The following is a 22,390-nucleotide window of genomic DNA, read 5'->3' as shown; positions in this document are numbered from 1 at the left end:
CTTGCCCGAACTTGGCCTATGATAAATGTTTTGAACAGCGCCCACATGGGAAGATGGTGTACATGCTTTTCCAGACACTGAGGGCGCTGCTACTGTGATGTCATTTCAGGAAGACAGTGTTCAGTTTAGGGGTTTTCTGTTAAAATCGTGAATCCAAAAATTTGCTCATAGCAAACATCTGTGAGAAAAGTTTGCTCAATGGCCTACTGTCATGTACTGACAAAACAACGAATCATGATCAAATTTATGACAGCAAAATCTCCCACATTTTGGCAACCTGCCGTGCCGAAATGTAACAATGAGGTTTCTGCCTAAAATGACACCACACGTTTTCTCATGAATATGGAAATATGTATCAGTATAAGGGCATCAAAATATCCTTGAAAATGGCAAAACAAAAATTTTAAATAAGTTAAATGGGATACAAAATGTTTTTTTTCAAGGACTCCTTTTATAACATTATATTGCATGGCACTTTAAGGAAAACGAAACGCCGCGCTGCGAATTATAATTCCAGCTTTGATGCGAAAGGTGCCACATTATTTGGTTCACTGCTACAAAATAGTAACAATTACATCAAACTATCCAAAAATGGATGAACAGTTACAATGATCAAATTATTTGTTGAATCTATTTTAGGGTATATGCCTGTAACGTCATTTCCGTTTCTCTACTTGGAAAAACCAAGATGCATCAGCTTCCGCAGTGTACTAGGCCCGTGAAATAAGCCCCTGTTTGAAAAGAAAAGGATACGAATTAATTTTTTTTAAAATATTTTAAAAACATCCACGAAGGTTACAAACATAATATCGGATCCCATTATGAAGAAACTACCATGCAGTATTTGAACGCACAATTGGAAAGGGGACATTTTGGTATCTAACATCATATATTTTTTTAGTTAGGTTGGCGCAGTTTTGTTTCCTCACCTTCCACCTCTACGGCCAGGGTTCGATTCCTGCCTTGGTCTACGTGAGGATTCAGCCCCTACCCGATTCTGTGGGTTCCCCGACTATTCTTTATCTGGGGTTTTCTCCCACCTCTAAAACTGTAATGTCTTCGTTGTCTCTATACAGGTTTCCCTAGGTTTGCGAGCTACAATGCCTATATTGGGTGTATTCGAGGAATAAAAAAATAGTTCAATTAATACTAATTTACTACATATTTTCTGTCTTAAGAAAGCATGGAGGTACCATTAATAAATGTTGTTTCAAAAGGTGAAGTAAGTAAATTTAGTCACATTGTGAACAAAAATAATTTATGTTGTTCTTGTGTCTATACGTTGGTGTTCCCAGTATGCTTTCTTTTCATTCAGAAATATATATTTGGTATGTTTTTTAAATGACGCGTATAACCATAACTATAGGGCTGATATCGAAAAATTGATACTTATCAATCCTTTTTATCTCAGAAAAGCGATCGAACTTGAACTTTATGAAATCCAAGACTTTACAGGGGTGGTAATTTCCCGACAAAGCGACAAAGGGCTTCTTGTGAATAGTTCGACAGGTTTCAAATTTGCGCCCGTATCACCTATTTTAATTGTATGTGTGGCGTCATCACTTCGTGCGGTTTGCGCAGACGTGATATACGAGAAAGTGACATGGGAACAACGCACTGAAAGCCGACTGATACGGGATCAGTGCGTAAGAATTTCCGTCGTTTCGCTCAAAATAATTTCTTCCAATTTAATAATCAGATCAACCTCTTTCTTAATTTAATGATGTACCAGCTATGTGGGATTGTAACTGGAAACTCTCAATGGTGAATTTCGAACGGCGTGTAGCGAATTTTGAGCATTTGTGTGCCATAAAAATGATAACTTTTGGCTTCCTCATGCAGCAGCAATATACGTACATTATACTCAGATGCACGATACCGAAACCAACATTTTTCACACGACCTCACGTATGCTTAGGCCTACACGCATCATGCATGATCAGCCGTACACTGTATAAAAGTTGGGCAAAATGGGTTGATAATTCGACCAATGATGGTCGAGTTATCAACTGCCTATCACTCTATTTTTGTCCCAATACTTGACAGTTTTTACCCAATTCAACCCAATATGAGGTAATTTCATACCAATGCTCGGTAAATTACATTGCCCAACAGTGTTGTATCCAACCATTTTACAGTGTAGTCACACTTGACTTTTATTGCTGGATGCCGAAATTGTAGGTCTGTAGGCCTATGCGTCATCTTCATCGATGGACCCAAAAAGGACATGATGAACCAGAACAGTTCTTCCATAGTGTACCCATCTTGCTCTATAAATGGGTAGGCCCTAATAAGTGCGTCGTCAGAACGTCTGGTGATACTCACTTCAGTACTCCATGCCAGTACAATGCCGGCAAGAGTTGCGCCTTCATGAAATACATGCTCCGTTGCTCCTTGCATTGATCGAACGGGAACGTCTCCAGCGGCTCCAGGTTGTAGTCAAACTCGACTAAAACGGCGGTGCGATCGCTGGTTACCATAGGACAAGATGTGTAGCCATCATACTAAATTGAAAATGTATGTGTAATTAATAATGATGCTTCAAATTGTGTACCCACTTGTTTTCAAGTTTAGTTTCAGACATGTTTAGATTTTTGGCACACTATGAAAGTCCGTTATTGCCATCAATGATAACATTTAAAAAAAAAAAAAAAAATTGTTGATTTATGAAACATGATTTCGTCAATGGCACTCTTTATTCCAAAAATCAGTCAACTGACTGATCATTGGAAATCACCTACATTTCTTGATTTCTTCTAAACGGCAGCAAGCCAGATGGAATAGTTTCACAGGATGTTTAGTACCAGTACGATCTTAAATCCTAGTAAGCTTTTTGATAATAATTCGGTAGGTATACATTTTGGATAAATGCAAATTATCCCAATGCCTATAAACCCGATAAGTCATTTTTATGTACTTTTACAATAATTATACTTGGCCGGTCCACACACAGCGCGATAGTGAATGTGAATTCGTGACGTCACGGCAACCTTTCGCGCTGCGAATTCGCAACATAAGTAGGCTTAAGCCCGGTTCATACTTCATGCGAAAGCGAATGCGAAGCGAATTTGACGTCATGAAACATTCGCTGCGAAATTTGCCCGAGTTGAAATATGTTCAACTTTTACGAATTCGCAGCGCAAATACTTGCCACGACGTCACAAATTCGCGTTCGCTTTCGCGCCGAGTATGAACCGGGCTTCACAATCGAACACATTGCAACTTCGGCGAATTTGGCTGCGAATATTTCGTGACGTCATATTCGCTTCGCCTTTGCATTCCTGTGAAGTATGAACCCTGCGGCCCTTAAGCCCGGTTGATACTTCGTGCGAAAGCGAATGCGAAGCGAATTTGACGTCATGAAACATTCGCTGCGAAATTCGGGGGAGTTGAAGTATGTTCAACTTTACGAATTCGCAAGGCGAATACTTGCCACGACGTCACAAATTCGCGTTCGCTTTTGTTTTTGCGTCGAGTATGAACTGGGCTTCAGACGTTGACATTATACCTTGGCAACGGGAGTCAGTCCATTTTCGACCGCACTTATGGCTTGCAGAATGGGTCCGGTCTGTTGAGCTATATGCAAAGGACAAATTTAAAAAAAAAGAAAAAAAGAATTTCCAGCATTCATAACTTTTTTAATGTTGCCTTTAGAATAAATATACAGACTGGACAAAATCTTACCTACACCCGCTAGTGTTTTAGCAGTGGGGAAGTCAGTGCAGTCACCGATACCAAACACGTTAGGGTACTTGGTGTGTTGTCCCGTTTCCTTGTTGACACTAAGAAACCCTGCTGGTCCAGCGAGGGGGCTTGCCTTCAGGATATCTGGTGGGCCCATGGGAGGAGGCACATGCAGCATTTCGTACTAATTAAAAATACCCAAAAAAAATCATTAGCTAGGTCTATCAATGAGTTTGACACACACACACAATTTAGTGATTAATGATCTCGTAAAAATACATGCATTTGTATTTTAAAGTATGCGGTTGGGTGGGAAGGGGTGCGTGGCTAACCATCCCATATTGTTGAAAACAACAAATAGAAGAATACCCACAGGCACAGTAATCATTTCATTAGGCTCAGTGTCTAATTTGGCAAAGACAGCTTCCTTGCTCTCTGGTTTGATCTCGACCAGATTGTGTAGAAGGTTGACCTGGATGTCTCGCTTCTTGCAGATGTCTGTGAAGACAGCCTCGTACTGGGCAACGGAGAATATGGAGGGCAGGGGCAACCAGTACGTGATAGTGGCTCGGTCACGTTTGTTGTGCTGAAATTGGAAAGACAACAGTCATAAAACGTAGTTTGTACACACTCTAATAATCTGATTACCTTCATAGCTGGCTGAGATATCACAATTAGTATGACGAGAAACTTGAATGGATCTGAAGTTGCCAGGGCTTTGCACTTTTACCTATGATTGTAAATGCAACAATGCTTTGTCATGAAGGCCAACAAAACTGAATCTTTTGTGTGTTTCCTATTGGTTATTATACGTGGCAGAGCTGACATGTTTGTGATTATTTGGGCATGTAGGGGCGGACAAGGTCAGGTCACACTGTTATTCACGTTACTGCGAATGATCGAGAAAATTGGCCATTTTTTATTTAGACTTCCAAACCTTGTCCAATATTTAGCTTTCCCTATCAACCGACGTTAATATTGAGAAAACCCGTCATAATAGCAAACATTCAAAATTGATTAGAGCTTGCCGGAACACATATGCCATCAGGCGCTGGATATATAAGAACCCCCAAAAATTGAAAAACATGTACATGTTTTTTTTTTTTATGTCGGTGACGTAAAAATCAAAGTGAGTTATTGTAATTCACTGAGGATACCTGGACAAACTGTTGATAAGCATTTTGTGGGAGCCCCACCCCCTCAAAAAAGTAGGAAGCAATTGGCCAAGGCCCGGTATATAGCTTTGTCCGTCAATTCGCTGCTGCTCAGTTCGATTTTGCAAAATGACATTTAGTTGGATCTGTCAGCGTTTATCAAAAACATTATATTTATCAGAAATGGGTTTTCAGAGCTACGGTTGTCTATTGCCACTTTGTTCAGTCTCACCTATTCGCAATTGGCCGAGACCTATAGACAATAGACCTTATGCGTAGCGGCCATCTTAGAGAGCATCTTTTGTATTTTGAGTTCAGTTAAATACAATGAAAACACAAAACGTTCACTCATTCATATCCCAGCAAAACAAAGGCATTGCACTCTAAGATGGCTGCTGCGCATAAGGTCTATATATATATAGCTGTAGACAAGAGATTCGGACTTGGCTTAGCCTCGGATTGAGTGACATCATGATGAGCAAGGCATTTAAACAAAAAAGTAAATAGTTTATAAAAGTCCCCCAGACACATTTTCTGGCAACAGGTCACATACACTCAGTGACTATCGTGGTAAGTTTTAGAGAAGAGAATTAAAAAGCGAACAGAAGGCAAGAAATAAACCGAGGAACGGCTTAATAACAAAAATTTAAAGTATTAAACTATTTTTATTCATATTTGATTTTTGACCAACCTGCCTGAAATAGTCATCAGCCAAATATACAGCTTTCTGGGGAGCGCCTGCGCACTTGACCGGAGTGTTGGGGAAAGTAAATATGGCGTTGCCACTCTTAAAATTCTGTAAGGCCTTGTACGTCTTGTCGACAGTGTTGTAGGAATAGTTGCAGCAGACCATCGGATCATTCTCTAGAGCCTCTGGTAGACCTTTAAGCTGTGATAAAATGCGGTAAACAATGCGTTGTTGAAAAAAAGATACGAGTCCAATTATAAGGAACAAGCTGTTAGATAAATACACAACATAATAATTGCCTTGAAAAAAATGCGATGTCTGAAGACCTTCTTTTTACACATATACAATTTGCATTACTTTTTGCAGAGCAGATCCATCGCAGAGGATCCATTGTCATTACCAGAATCTGACATTATTATGTAAATCGCTATCAAATACTTAGTCTACTCTCCGTATTTCCTAAGAGTGCAATTTCACAAGTATGGGGACCAGACCATTTGGCGTGAAAACAACTCTGCTAGATTGGATCGAGTGTGAAGAAAGTATAGGATTGAAACCCAATCTCTTTGATTAGATTCATTCCACTCTTAACGTAGGGCCTGATCAAATAGCCTTTCAGGTAGCTGTATTGATATGTTACATGGGAGGAGGTATTATACCTGATCAAAGTTGAGTTGAATTCCCATGGCTACCACTAGGTAGTCATACTGTACCACTTTGCCCCCTGACGTCTTGACGCTGTTATGTTCAGGGTCGAACTCGACAGCCTTTTCCTTGATCCAGTCGCAGGCTTTGGGCATGACGTCCTTCATCGGCCTCCGTGATTGTTCTTTTTGTTTGAGCCCAGCTCCGACGAGTGTCCACAGCGGTTGGTAAAAATGGTCCTGCCATTAAATTAATACTCAACAGTTTACAAAAATTCTCGCCAAAAAAAAAATCCTGCCAAATTACCTTAAAGGGAATATACAACATTTGCAAACATCGAAAAATAAAACTACCAAGTTTTTGCGAAATACCTTAACAGGATGTTGGTAAATGACAGTCTAGAGCATCCTGTAAAATTATGGCACCTGGTATACTGTCATTTTCAAGAAAAGTGGTATTTTTGTATCAATTTCCAACGCTGATCGGCCGATCAGCGTTGGAAACAACTGGCTTTTTTTCAAATACTGGCCCCAATTAACCATTGCACTTGTTTGCAATCGATTACAAACCTATGAGCGGGTACGAGCCAGCTAGACTGGTTCCCTGACCTTACAATTCCCCAATGTATGTAAACTGCTCTGTTTCTTCTTATATGGAGTCAGGGAACCAGACTACAGAAAAATGGTCGTTTTTCTTGGTTTTTATAGCATTTTCGAACCCAAAACCTCCAAAAAGTCAGTGTAACTATATTTGCTTTATATTTCTGTCGCGAGGTGGCAACCCCAACGATGATAAGGGTGGTCAGGTTCACCCTCATGAAGATAGAGTAAGGTGGAAAGCCTGATATAAAATAGAGAAGGCCTGTAATGCACTTGAGAAGTCAACCTTCAAAGCTTGTGACAGCAATGTCTCAGCCCAAAAATGAGGGAAAAGTGGGCGACTTTTAGACAAAGGTTGGCTCGGTCTGAGCTTCTTTCACGGCCCGCTCGCAAGAGGACAAACCATGTGAGCGGTAGCGCTCTTACCGTAATGCAATGACCACAACCCCTCGTCGCGCATAAAATTGACTCAGAAGGAGTGTTGACTTTGATTACTGACAATGATGATGACATACTGTTACCAAATAATCATTCTCAAGATAGAATTATCAAATGACCTAAATGTCGACGAACATATGTCCAAACTTGTTAACTAGGGCAATTAGGCTGGCGGGGTAAGTACACTAAAAGGAACAGCCAGAAAATAACATTGCATTATTCATGCTCCTTATGAATTATTCATTATTTTAAACCCAAAAACCCATATCGTTACATGTTCCCTGCTTCAAACTACGCGACCTCGAGTAGTCTTTTAAACATTTAAAATGTTCACATTGATAGCAATCATACTATACATCTTTTTAAATGTTCTAGATTAGCATTACCAATCATGAAAACCAACATGTAAGAATTTCAAGGATTTTTTTCTCAACATGTAAATACCCATAAATACAGATATCAACAATGCAAATACAATGTATACGGTATAGATCACTTAGAAAAATGTAACATCAACAATCGAAACAAATGCAAGTCGTCATTCAACTAACTATACAATTACGCTGCTGGTAAGCTTAATATAAGAATCATGTTTGAGTAGTTTCACTTCTCCAACAAGAAGATTGCCATTTTCTTTCTATCCCGTCACTTAGTCTGACTCACTGCAGAATAGCGGGCAAATCAGCAACATGACTCAAAGAAACATACTTTACAAATAGTTTGTTGTACAAAAGGTTCCAGCATAACTTTCAGTATAAACTGTGGGATCTCTCACTCCAATTTGTTACTGGAAAAAGAGCAAACAGTTTAAGTCCCTAAAATAAGTAAACCCCGAAGGTAATGAAAATACAAAATATATCGCTTTAACTGATATGCGAACTATATGGCATCATATATTGAAGTATAATGCAAACTCAAAACTAGCTATTACAACGTAAACCCGGAGATGGCACAATGGCGATCCTGCGGAAGCAGGCAAATCTCACTATCTAAAACACGATCTGAGACTTATCAGACATCTGAACATTTTTCAAAACACACCTAAGTAATTGCGGTAGGCCAGCGACCAGTTCGTTTTTTACAAAGTTCTGACCGCTGCGCGCCAAGCTCATCCACAGGCAGCAGAGCTACGCCAGGCATGAGATAGGAAGGCTTCGCTTGCACACTCGTGTCTGTGTCTACCTTACGCGACCAATTTGGAATCGACTGACAACCGGAAAGAACAACTTCAGAGGTTGTTTCACCCGGCCCATCTATATCTGAAGAGGAACTGTAACCCAGATCAATGTCTGTCTCATTTTCATGATTGACAATTGGGCTTACCAAAGAATCTTGGCATTCAAGAGGTTTGGAATCGTCATTTACCTCTTGTGACATCACAGGAGGGTCAACGGCGTTCCCTGCTTTTTCCTGCGCTTTAATGTTCAATGCAGGCATTGCGAATTCAGGGAAATCAGAACCCGTTTCACAAGAACTGCTCACTAGGCCTTGGTTATAGTTAGCATCTACAAGTTCATGACATTGGTGCTCGATACAAGTTTGAGCAACATGGCCTTGCTTTAAGTGTGAACAACTGGGAGATCGCAACGACTGCTGCGAATGGTCAACACTTGGTGGCTTGGGGATATCTCTGATATGCTCACTGGTTTGCCCCTGCTCAGGTATTGTGTCACCTGGGCAATTTGTACTCTGCTCCGCTACAGCGGTAACTGGATGATCAAAATAAGGGTCAACAGAAATCGAGCAATTTGCTGCTTTGTTCAAATCTACAAACAACCCAAGAGCCACGTCTCGAAATTGATAGAATGTGAGGTCAGGATATTTCATTCCTAATCTGCGCAACTCTAATCGCACACATGAATCCAATGCTCCCCCAATAAACTGTTCCCTCAGACTTCTTTCTCGAAGGCAAGCAAGAGCTTTTCCTTCTTCAGGATTCGAGGCTATTTTTTCTATCCGATCATACAGCAACATCAAAGCACGACCAAAATCAGCTAATGATTCATCTTGTTTCTGCTTCCGAGCATAAAACATGCGCCGGAGAGAATGAACGGTTTCATGGGAACCACATCGTGCTTTCAATATTCCAACAATCTTTGAGAAGTCTTTACGATATTCAGGAGGACTACAAAAGACTTCCTCTCTGGCAACGCCACCTAAATGATCAATAGCTACATTGACTTTGGCCGTATTCTCAAGATGACATTCCCTACAGTATGTTTCAACATCATCCAACCAATCCATAAGGGTGAGATCCCCTTCATTGTTAGGTCGGCCACAAAATATGGAAATATCCACTGTTGGAATGTTTTCACAAATTAATGTTTGGAGAACACTAGTCAGAGCCTTCTGTGACTGTACTATGATATCCATAAGGGCTTCTGTAGATGCCATTATGACTGACAGCCTAACCAATGGCTACAATAACACAAACAAAAATATGTGAAGGAATGTCAACTTTGATTAAATAATATTATGGCTAATCCTCACGTTGATTTTTACAACACCAATGTCCATGTGTAATCTGTACACAAGATTACATAGTTACCTACTAAGGAACATAAATTCTGCAATAGTTCAGCTGCAGTAAATTTCCCACATCAAACAGGAGGGAATCAAAACAATGATATGGTGGTTTTATATTTAAACAACAAGTGACCAAACAAACCGGGTCTAGGACCACAGAAAATTCGCCCAAACTTACATAGACTCTCCACTAGTTGGAGACAAAGAGGGTCGATACACACGGTCACAAATCAATAGGGACTGGAGCAATGGACCTGTCAATCATTAAAAATATTGCTTCACAAAAAACAAAGAGGGACTCGAAAATTCACAGCCCTCTAAATACTAAGTGAAAGCACTAATGAGGATCATACATACAAAGATACCAATCAAGTTGGCACACAATGCTGTTTTAGAGAGGGAATCTAAACATTGACATGTTCCCATAGAAATAACAGCTTACAAAGTGATGAATCCTCAATAATGAGACCGACAAATCCTGCCCTCTGCCATCACAAGACTCTCTCATGTACAACTCAATACATTGTAATACAATGTAGAAAACACTCAAAGTAGTCTGCAATTAACAGTAACTGTGGTCAATTAACACTGTATGTATATTACATATGTGCAGACACTAAAATATCAAATCTGAATGTTCACAAATGACTCAAGTACAAATGTACTTGCAAATATGCGTCAGTGGTAGTCTCAACTTAAACCTCAAGGACCAGGATTGTCAAGCTTGTTATAATAAACAAGAAATTTCAAACACTTCCTGACACAATAACTAGTGCATATGTGGTCAATTGTTTACAAATAAATATGTGGTCAGTGTAATTTGGAAAATGCTACCACAATTAATAAGCCATACACAATAAATTCACATGTTGGAAGAGAGATGTAGTCTTGACTTGAATGATGCCAAGATCAGGGATCAGTCCACCAGCACATGGATATGGCCGACGCTTAGACTTGAATCATAATAACGGAGGGAATATGCTCCATGAAAAATGGTCGGCCACATTGGGGAACAAGCGGACAATAAATTGACCTACATGGCCAACATTTTTTTTATACATATCCCAAAAAGGGAAAGAACAACAAATATATCAGGGGTCTGAGGACAACAAGAAATACACACTAAACAATTCTGTAAATCAGAGATGACGAATATTAATCTTGCTTGCTTGAAGTCGCACCTTGATCCTGTCTACGACGCCAAAATTTGTCGCGAGGTGGCAACCCCAACGATGATAAGGGTGGTCAGGTTCACCCTCATGAAGATAGAGTAAGGTGGAAAGCCTGATATAAAATAGAGAAGGCCTGTAATGCACTTGAGAAGTCAACCTTCAAAGCTTGTGACAGCAATGTCTCAGCCCAAAAATGAGGGAAAAGTGGGCGACTTTTAGACAAAGGTTGGCTCGGTCTGAGCTTCTTTCACGGCCCGCTCGCAAGAGGACAAACCATGTGAGCGGTAGCGCTCTTACCGTAATGCAATGACCACAACCCCTCGTCGCGCATAAAATTGACTCAGAAGGAGTGTTGACTTTGATTACTGACAATGATGATGACATACTGTTACCAAATAATCGTTCTCAAGATAGAATTATCAAATGACCTAAATGTCGACGAACATATGTCCAAACTTGTTAACTAGGGCAATTAGGCTGGCGGGGTAAGTACACTAAAAGGAACAGCCAGAAAATAACATTGCATTATTCATGCTCCTTATGAATTATTCATTATTTTAAACCCAAAAACCCATATCGTTACATTTCCAACCCCCCAATTCCATCCATTTCTGAAAATTACAGCAAAAGCAAATGATGTATATTCCCTTTAATACAGACTAGGCAAGCCTACTAAAGCTGGCCCCATGTACCAATCTGGTCTGAGAGGTCTAGGTAGTCTTCGAGTTCTTCTGAGCCACGGTGAGGATTATATGCAATTGTAATTCACACATGACAGCCAGTCTGTCAGTAATCAGTGGTGCAAAAGAGCATTATACATCTGGACTTCTGGAAAATACTTTCGAATTATGATTTCATTGTATTCACTCTGTACCTAACTGACTGACCGACTGACTGAGCAAAAGAGGATTATAAGCTGGGCTCTCTGGGACTAGCAAAAATGAAAATACTTTCGAAGACTTTATTTTCGAAGACTTTAGTCTTTATTTTGTCCCACGTTTATTCGGTTTTTGCTGTGTGGTGTTACACTCATGATCCTAGAAGTTGTTTCCTTTCAAATAACAAAAATCTGCAGATTTTTTTTCGAAATTCGACCAAAACGTTTGTTCACTCATAAATTATGCTTGTACCTCTTGCCTCGATGCTTGATTTTCCGAATGCGTGCCTAAACTGGAATGATTAGCGAAATTACCTCTCCTCGAGCGCCTATGGCACAAATCAAAACCTTTTGATTCGGAATGGAAGTCTGGATTCAAATCAATTGCCCCCCCCCCCTTTTTTGGTCTTTCTGTTTATTAGTATTACTATTTCACGCATCCGCAGAATAAAGGAACGGAGTAGTATATCGGTTTAAAAACAATCGTCCTCACATTTCTTCATGTTTATCATTAAGAGAATAAATGGGTGCTTCGAAGGTTTTAAACACTTAATACCGACCAAGCACATTTTTATTCCCATTCATAAATACCTTTTCGGTAAAAAAATAAACAAAACTTTTCGGTCCAAAAGTCAAAACAAGTCAACAAGTATAAATTTTCAACGATTTCGGTCAACAAACAAAGAGGGTAAGGCCCTCTGGTAAACAACTTCTTAATTGACTGTGGCGCGCAACGCAGATGTACCGTTGTATTGTGAATATTTAGGGCTATGAAATACTGACTCACTGGTCTTATTGCGCATGATTGTGAGGATTGTGAACGTTCAACCAATAAAACGGTGTTGGCGCGCCAGTGGCGTAGCCAGGAATTTTTCAGTGGGGGGGGGGGGGGGGGGGGGGGGGGGGGGGGGGGGGGGGGGGCGCTGGGGGGGCTGGAACATGGGGGGCGTCATGTAGATCAATGATAATTTTTTTAGAAACTTAAAATCTCTGGGGGGCGACTGGGAGGCGACAAGGTTTCATGGGGGGTTGTCGCCCCCACGCCCCCCCCCCCCCCCCCCCGTGGCTACGCCACTGTGTACATTGCCGGGACGTTGTAACTTTATCGTAATCAATTTCACATATGGGGATTAGCAATCAACAGTTCTTTGTTTTCCTTTTTATTCTTAATATCTGTACTTTTTTCCAAAATGGCTTCTTCATCCTTAATCTAGAGGGAAAAATTTCAAGCATTTTGTAACCTTTCAGAAATCATTAAGAGATACTTCTAAATACTAAGGCACGCTTGTCCGTAATGTGATAGTCCGCTCTTCCGAGCAATGCATAATCCGTTTTTCTAGCTCTTACAGACGTGCATAAATCATAGGAACGTGCTCTGTAAACTAGAGGAAGAACAACTGACAAACTTGGCGGCTGTAATTGAAGCAAAATTCAATAATCGTACAGAGAGTCGGACATTACTGACGTTTAACTCAACATTGACGACTTCACTTCCCGCCAATGAGTGAACACCTGATGTGCACCCGAATAAGGAATAAGAAGCGAGTTGGACAATGACGTGTCAAACGACGGACCTAACTTGAATCTGCAGATCTCAGAAACTTCTTCCCGAAAAATACGAATCACTGTTGATGCAGTCAAATTTCGATTTGGAAGGACAGTCCTGATTCCCGTCGCTGTGGCTTAATGACAAATCACCTCCTGCGTAGGAATATAATAACGCCAGGTTGGAAGCGTCTCCCGCGCGCGGGATTTTGGGGCAATTTACGCGGGAAATCAGTGGCACTCTGAATCCCACGACGTGTAATTGCCGAGCGTTTGCGACAGTTATTGATTCGCAAGTCTTATTAAGGAAAAATCGAGTCAGAATAAATCCCTAGAAAAGCAAGTTGGAATTGCAAACTTGATAAGAAAAACACCCCACTTATTGCTTGGAGCGAGGTCTGAAATGACGTCGTTGCACAGTATGCAAATTCAAAACAAGCCGAGCACAAATTGCAGAAACTACAACTAAATAGACGGGGACTCTAAAACTGATGCTCTATCATGTCTTGCAGCGATTCACAGCTGGCGTTCTTTTTAATGGCTCTTACAATGTGAACATTTCAGGCAAAACAATAATTACTTTTGGGTACGGTTGCAATGTTATCAAAAAGCTTTTGGTGTTATTCCTTCCGGTATCTTGGCGATTTAAAAACTTAATCACACAACACGCTTTAGGGTTTGATGCCTTTTGCCAACTCTATCAGAAATGAGAAGTTAACGGCAAACTGTTGGTATGCATATACGAAACTTACCATGACAAAACCGTTTGGTACCATGTGTTTGTTTTTTTGTAGAGTATGGCTGAGGTGTTTTGTATTTAAGTGACCCGCAAATGTATTATACGAGAGTACACTTCGAAACAATCGATCTTTCGAAAATATCTTTCGGTGGCATTTACGCGAGGTTGAATGATAAATTCAGAGGTTTGGACGAACGTGTTGTGTAATAGACAGAAAGGTTCACGGTTGTCGACAAATAGACATGTCGATGAACAGAAATATTTTCACCAACGGACACTTGTGTCGACAACCCAAAAGCTGGCGAACAGGGACATTCGCCGTAGCTCGACAAACATAATGCCAGTGGTGCAATTATGTGTCGACAGGTTTTGGATATATTATGTTGAACACCTGTGTCGACAAAATAATGATAAAGTCCAACAGTTAACAGTGTTGTAGTCGAGACCGGATAGTCCGAGACCGAGACCAAGACCGAGACCTGAAGCTGCGAGACCGAGACCGAGACCGAGACCAGCCCCTTCAAGGCGGACCGAGACCGAGACCGAAACGGTCCGAGACCGAGACCGAGACCGAGACCGAGACCGCGGATAATAAATAATAATCTAAATAAACAACAAGACACTAATTACAGCTGAACAGTCTGTCCTTTAGATGTTGATGTTCATGGGGATGTGAAGGAAGTGATTGAAAGTTAGGAATCACTTGTACCTGCTTAATTGTGTCATGCGAGTGCTCTTCGTGTTTGCTTCATGCCATAAATTACAACATGGCAACAGAATTTGTTATTGTCACAATCAATTAAAAAAATATTGTTTAACTACTATAAAGTGTAAATCTGATGAAGAGACTCTAACTTAGGAGTACGACAATTTGTACTAGTTTTTGCAAAACTTTAACATGTTGAAACTCGACAAAAGTAAAAAGTTAAAGGTGTATGTTTCATCTGTTATAGGAACTCGGACCCTAAACTCCAGAGCCAGCCCTTGGTTTCAGCAATGACCACTAACGGATATTTAAATGCAACTTTAATTTTACATTGGACCTCCTTGTAAACTTGATTCAAAAACAATTTGGAGCAAGAAAATATTGATTTATTTTTACCCCTCAGCCGAGAGGCTCGAGGGGTATTGTCATCGCCTAGGGCGTCCGTCCGTCCGTATGTCTGTTCTGACCATACCACCCTTGTGGGGTGATGTTCCTTTCAGGACACATCACCCCACTATTTTCACAATAGAAAAACATCACCCCAGAAGAGAATCTTTAGAAAAAGGGATAATGGGAACACAATGCCATCACCCCACAATTCCGTCTGGCTGGAACGGCTGTGTGTGTGTCCGTCCGTCCGTCCGTCCGGGCAGCTTAGTTTCCGGATGATAACTTGAGTTAGAAATGTTGTTTGGGGTCGTAACTTCGGTAGGGGGTTGCCCTTGGGAGTAGGCAAGTTGGGATTGGTTTTGAGGTCAAAAGGTCAAATGTCAAGGTCACCGTGGTGAGTTAAAGGTAAATGGTTTCCGGATGATAACTTGAGTTAGAAATGAGATTTTGGTGTCTAACTTTGGTAGAGGGTTGCCCTTGGGTACAGGCAAGTTGGGATAGGTTTTGGGGTCAAAGGGTCAAAGGTCAAGGTCACCATGGTGAGTTAAAGGTAAATGGTTTCCGGATGATAACTTGAGTTAGAAAGGAGATTTTGATGTCTAACTTTGGTAGGGGGTTGCCCTTGGGAGTAGGCAAGTTGGGATGGTTTTGGGGTCAAAAGGTCAAAGGTCAAGGTCACCGTGGTGAGTTAAAGGTTAAAATGTTTGTTTCTTGTTCCTCTGTCATTTACCTCTGAAGAAGGCCTGGCTAAGGCTGAAATGTAATGCCACTTTATTTTTGTTTAATGTCAATAACGTTACATATACTATAGAAGATCGATGAACCATATTTGCCTGATCTATATTCTGTTCATCTGCCCGCCGTCATCATCGTCATAAGCCTTTTAGAGAATATGGCCGACACAATAGAAGGGCGCTGTAACAAACTGAATGTGGTGGGCGAGATGCACTTTTAGGACGCATGGCTCAGTGCGCACGCCTCTCTGGCTACTTTGCCGGGCAATTTACTTGAGTATTTTAGTGACAAGTACGACATTGCCAATATTCTAATCGCTTATTGTGATGGCCGTAAACAGCATATAGCGATTAATGAAACAAAAGTCTTCTCGACTCATGCAAACGCAATTGACATTTAGGAAGGAGATGAGGCAGGCAATAAGACTCTATTTTTGTGTGACCATGGCAGTAGCTCAATTTTTGTTTATCACAGATGAAAAGATGAATACATGGCGAGTTAAAAAGAAAGTGACCGTATGTAAAAAAAAATGGCACGCTCCATTTTGTAAAAAATATAATTGGGATAAAGAACATGTTATTGAGTAGTAACTGTGAACATTTCACGTAATTTGCGTACTATTCCCAAGTCGTGACTAGTTTAATAAAGAGATCACAAAATTCAGCTGTCCACCACTAATACCAAATTAACGGTCTACGAATTGATGAATATCAATTAATAAATATAATTTAAAAAAACGTTTTCCCGCCTCCACGAATAAAGGACAAATTGAAAAGGAAAATCGAAAAACAAAATCACAAATATTTCTAGGGAAAAAGAGTTGAATTGTTCCCCATATTCAAAATACAAAATCTGACGGTAAAAATAATGTTTCAGTTTTGATTCATAAGATTTAAATCATGTATTTGGAATCAATGAGGATGGCTATAAAGTGCTTGTTTCAACATATCATTCCACAGTAAAAACGAGAAATAAGAAGAGGAGCAATGGTTATTGGACTATGCCTCACTCACTAGAAAAAGAAGAGAGACATGTCCATTAGCATCACACTGCAGTCACATTTGCCCTAAACTGATTCTTTACTTAACCCTAAAAGGGCCGGGGCTGAATCCGCCCCCCCTCACTTTTTGGCTGGTCTCGACTCGAGACCAGCCAAAATATCGAGACCAAAGGGGACCGAGACCGAGACCAAGACCGAGACCACAGCTTCCGAGACCGAGACCGAGACCGAGACCGGCAAAAAGTGGTCTCGAGACCGAGACCGAGACCGAGACCGGTCTCGAGACCTACAACACTGACAGTTAAGTTTCTGGTTTGATATTGTCAAATTAAGTAACTTAGATCACCAGGCCACCACTGCACTTAATGTATTTAAACCTTTACCATCAAAAACATGTTACAGATGATACGTTGTATTAGTGGTGTGTATTGTTAAATTCAAAACAAAAACCTCAAAATAAAGGAACATTCCTTGACAAATACTTGGGTGTGTCAGACCTGTTTTTCTGATAACACATGTCATTGTAATAGCTTGCTCGTTGTGTTGTTTTATATGTTGACGTGTGTTTTGTGTTTCTATTTAATTGGCAAAGGATCCAGTTAATGTAAAGAGTGTTTTTCCCGTTGTCAATCCAAAACACACAATAACGGACGGTGGATCAACTTTGCGCGTAACATTCTGTCTCGCCTGTCTTTCTCACCAATTGTTTTTGGCCAAACTTTTACTGGAAAAAGAAATGAAATGTTCAAAGATTACATCGGGAAAAAAATTACAAAATATTTATTTTAATTATTCTTTTAAAAATAATTTTGCACCAGCTTGAACTTTGTAGCTTTGGGGCAAAACAGTCTAAGAAACGTCACGATAATTACAGAGGAAGGTCAAAAAAAGTTCAAGAAGATGTGATTTCGCAACCTCGACCCCAGGGTGTCGAGCAGTACGCGCCCATCACTACCTGCTCACAAGCTACCTGCATCATGTGCAAGATTTTTGAACACGTATGCAAATGAGGAATAGTCTGGTGCCTGCATGTGCGTTACATTGTCGTTTGTTTTTGTATGCGGTGTCTGGGGTAAAAACTGAGTCAGATCGTCGCATCGCGAACACAGCGGGAGTTACGAAAACACGATTTATTTAATTAAACTGTTACGATCTTATCGAGACAACATACAGTATCACATTTCATATTAATATGAACAAGTTGAAAAGGAAATGAGTATTTTCGAGAAGGTGTGGACGATGATCGCGAAAACACGTACTGCACGTTGTGAATAACAACACCAAGTACACGATAAAAATCCATTACTAGCCAATTGCGATATCGAATCATGATACAGGAAGAAATATTCCTATCCAGGGATTACTATTAGAAACAAGCAGTGGCGTAGCCAGGAATTTTTCATTGGGGGGGGGGGGGGCCGCTGGGGGGGGGGGCTGGAACATTTCATGGGGGGGGGCGTCATGTAGATTAATGATAATTTTTTAGAAACTCAAAATCTCAGGGGGGGGGGGCTGGAACATTTCATGGGGGGCGTCATGTAGATTAATGATACTTTTTTTAGAAACTCAAAATCTCAGTGGGGGGGGGAGGCGGCGACTGGGGGGGGGGGCGACAAGGTTTCATGGGGAGGCTGTCGCCCCCCCCCCCCACCCCCCCCCCCCCCCCCCCCCCCCCCCGTGGCTACGCCACTGGTAGGCGCCGGATTTTATAGGAGCCCAAATTTCATGTGACACTGGAAAGTGTTTAAGACCAGCCAGCCAAGTCATTATCAACCATTGATCTCCATTAGTCTTACTAATGGAGATCAATGATATCAACCGTTTAAAACCGGCCACGTGACGGGCTCTCGACCAATATAGGAATGGGTAAACTGTCTTAGGTATTTATGAATACATGATACAAAAGACATGGCTCCTGAGGGGCCAACAGTGTGGCCCCTGTTGCATACCTTCCGTCCCCCGGATCCGTCAGTGTCTAAATCACGGGCGTATTCATCAAAATGTATCTCACCTCGCTTGGTTCGATGACTGCAACCTGTCCCTTGCCGTGTTTGCGAGACAGACTACTGGCCATAGCCAGACCACCAGACCCACCGCCGACCACCACAAACTTGTACATGCTGGGTGATGGTGTACTGCCCTCTGTAGATGCAAGTCTTCCGTGACAACTCGAAGTTAATGGAGCCATATGACGGGACAGTATCCATGACAACTTCAGATGAGCCACTCTGGAGCCAGCTCGGCACAGATTAAGAGTCATGGTAATGTCACTCTGGAGATTAAAGCCGTAACACGTTATCGTTAAACTCTGCCTTATACCGTATTCATATATTCATAAAACTGAGACAGATATTATGTCTGACGATTTCATTCATGTAAACGGTTCCTTTACTTTTTGTTTTCCGTTTTACAGAAGTATTGAATACATTTGGACTGTCGAAAAGCTGCAATCGGCATTTTTGGTTTCTCACCACAAAATTCTGGAGTGGGGATCCAAAGGCCCATCCCACGGTTCAAAACGTGGGGGGGGGGATATATCCCCCACCCCAGATTTACGCCCATGATCACTTGGTTAGGCAACTTTCAAATTATTTTGTTCATTAATTGTTACTAGAAAAAAAACACTCTGTGAGATACCTGCAACGCATGTACAAGAGTGTTAAGGACCTCCGAGCCATTACAGTTTATAGTATCATGTAGAATTGACAAGTAGGCCTACAATTGAAATTCTGAGCATTATTTCACCGATACTTTTCGAAATTCAAATGCCTTTCCCAAAAGTAAACTCTTACAAGTGACGACAATTCGTCGATCACAACTTTCTGAAATCATGGCATGACTTTTTCTGGTCTTAGTTCAAGTCTTTGTAAGTAAAACTAAGTGAAAATGAGACAGAAAATATAATGGGTATGCATTCAATTGTAAAGGCATGAAAACACTGTAGCCTAGGATTAGGCATTGTGTACATGTAACCTGGTCCGAACATTGGGGACTCTCAATACTGTGTATGACTTTGAGAGTCCCAAAAACATATTGAAAACATGCAATACATGAAAATATACTGGTACCTGAAACAACCGGTCTATCAACCCTTCAGTATCAATTAATGCATCAATATGCCAAAGGAAACATCTGGCATGTCTGTTACTGGTATCTATTTCTACACATTTCTCCATGACAATTATGTATGAAGAGTCAGTGTTTTCAAACAGTTCAGTTCAGTTCAGTTCACATTTATTTCCATTCCACACAGCACAATTGAAATATACAAGAAATAACAATATAATTATAAGGAAATATACAATTGCCGGCACATACATGGAGGCATATTCTGTATGCCGAAGCTTGTATGGAGATGCCTTTAAATAATGACTGATTAAGAAATACTGTGAAATGATGAGACATATACAAATCAGACAGACAGACAAACAAACACACAAACGTACACACGCACACACAACAGACAAACAGTTATAAAGGAAGACCAAATTGACGGATGAGACAAAACAAACTGATTACATGGACATGGCATTAAACACATACGTAATCTGGTAGGAAACAGTGTACATATTGCTGACGAAATTAAACAAATTATAGTAAACAAGAATGATTTTCTTTCTTTCTTTAGAACTGGCCATAAATCTAAATCTAAATCAACTTACAGTTGGGCCATGGTTGGACATGATACCAGACTGGTCTTTGGCCTCAAATTGATATCACTTGACTTCCCTCTCAGGTGCAAATTATTGAAGAAAAGTCTCCTTTAAAAATTGAATTAAGACTTTAAACTTGGTTGGTGAAATACCAAGGACCGATCTTTGCCTCATGAAAATTTTGGAGAATTTTGTCAGCCAAATAGTGAGTATAAAGTTGGCCTGATTTCGTTTTGCATGTTTTCAGCACTCAAGGTCCCGGTTTGCATGTAACCCATAACTAACACATTTTTGATTGTGTTTTACATACACAACCTAGCTTCCTGACATCGTCAGTCTTGAGAACTTGTGCCTTGTGTCTATTCTGCAGAAAGTGGCTGATTGTTACCAGTAGGAAATTCTCATTGGGTCCCATTGAATGGGACCCAATGGGATCCCATCCAATTTTTCAAATTTTGTTCAGTGTTATTTGTTTGTTACAAGGAATGGCAAATATAAAAGACTAAAAGACCCAATGCATCTTTATGTTTATGATCGGTAGATGGCAAGTTTGGGGCTCGGCAAGGATTTATCTGTCTACTGAGTTTTTATGTAGAAAAACTTGCAGAGGGTAAAACGTAAATAGCTTTTTTATTAAAACGAAACTACACTGGAATTGGCGTAATGAATGACTGGTTTCAATGAAAGCCCGTCCCACTCCTGTTAGGTTGGGGATGTGTGTGTGAACCTTGCTATTTGTTGTTGTGTACAGAATGCTAGCAAGGTCAATGAGACTTTAAATGAAAAGAAAAACCTTCAGGGGAAACGTATGAACTTTTGCCCCTATTGAATGATCGAATGAAAAAAATCCTGGCAAGCATAATCAACTTTGCCACCAAATTGTCATGGCCGAGGTTATTGCTTTCGGGTCAAACTTCCATAATGGCGAAAATATCATAGACATGTCATGATTTTAGATACCTTGAGAGAAATATCGATTCTGCAGTGCCTGAAGATTTAGAAAATACCTCCTCTTGATATTTTACAGTGTTCGTACACGACTTTCGAAGCGCCGCGCTTAGCCGCAGCAAAACTAGAAACGATTGAAACGAATCGTGGCGCAATTTCATCGTCGTTAACACTGCTGGCTGGAACACATTTTTGCCCGGGAGTAGGGGGTGCTGAAGTATATTCCAGCACCCCAATCCAAAAAGTTTGGGGTGCTGCAGCACCCACAGCACCCCCCGTTCCCGCGGGCTTGATTGGGTCCCATTGCGATTTCCGTTTCAACGGGATTGGGTCCCATTGCAATGGGATCTCATTGCCTATGTCCTAAATTCCTACTTTGGGTCCCATTGCAATAGGATCCCATTGGGTTTCATTTTAACGGGACCCAATAGGATCCCATTGCCGATGTCCCGTTTCACATTGGCAGTGGAATCCCATTGGGTCCCATTGCAATGGGATAGTCCCATTAACTCAAAGTAATTAAATTCCCCAAAATTATTTCACCCAAATGATTTTAATAAACTATACTTACTTCATTCACGATCGAAGTCACCTCGGCAAAACGGGGTAAAGCATACGGCCGCTACTGCTGACTGCTAAACATTTGTCAGAGTGTGCTTTATTGACATCAAATCCTAGGTCATATTTGCTTGGGTGATTTCGCATAATGGCCAGTTTGACAATGAGCGAATTTGGTTCGCCCGTCTGCAAAGTCCCTTTTGTCAGAGGGCAGCCGTTCGGTGTAGCGCTGAGATAGGTTGGGTTAACGTTAACCTTCTGCGAGTTCATTGAGAAAGTGTTTAGAATTGTGTTTACTCGCTAAACATATTTTGGAAGGCCAGGCAATTATAT

General features: G+C 40.8%; 1 protein-coding gene across 1 annotated transcript; it reads right to left on the bottom strand.

Moving 5' to 3' along the window:
• Positions 1-121: 121 nt before the first annotated feature.
• Positions 122-22,194, bottom strand: LOC119746093 (sulfide:quinone oxidoreductase, mitochondrial-like). Its single transcript, XM_038222883.1, has 9 exons — positions 22,071-22,194; positions 18,910-19,170; positions 6,186-6,410; positions 5,530-5,727; positions 4,058-4,270; positions 3,685-3,868; positions 3,509-3,576; positions 2,326-2,504; positions 122-731 (listed from the first exon to the last, which is right to left on the bottom strand). The coding sequence occupies exons 2-9, from the start codon at positions 19,156-19,158 to the stop codon at positions 671-673; spliced, it is 1,377 nt and encodes a 458-aa protein (XP_038078811.1). The 5' UTR covers positions 19,159-19,170; positions 22,071-22,194; the 3' UTR covers positions 122-670.
• Between the last annotated feature and the right edge of the window lie 196 nt (positions 22,195-22,390).

Source organism: Patiria miniata, unplaced genomic scaffold, assembly GCF_015706575.1.
Source record: "Patiria miniata isolate m_02_andy unplaced genomic scaffold, ASM1570657v1 HiC_scaffold_7, whole genome shotgun sequence".
NCBI classification, from domain to species: Eukaryota; Metazoa; Echinodermata; class Asteroidea; order Valvatida; family Asterinidae; genus Patiria; species Patiria miniata.
The sequence above is the reverse complement of the archived record's forward strand: the minus strand, read 5'-3'. Positions and strand labels throughout refer to the sequence as shown.

Coding starts and splice junctions, on each gene's coding strand:
- LOC119746093 (XM_038222883.1), bottom strand. CDS start 19,158: ATGACTCTTAATCTGTGCCGAGCTGGCTCCAGAGTGGCTCATCTGAAG. Junction 5,728..6,185: donor TTCAACTCAACTTTGATCAG/GTATAATACCTC, acceptor ATTTTATCACAG/CTTAAAGGTCTACCAGAGGC. Junction 3,869..4,057: donor ATGAAATGATTACTGTGCCT/GTGGGTATTCTT, acceptor ATTTTTAATTAG/TACGAAATGCTGCATGTGCC.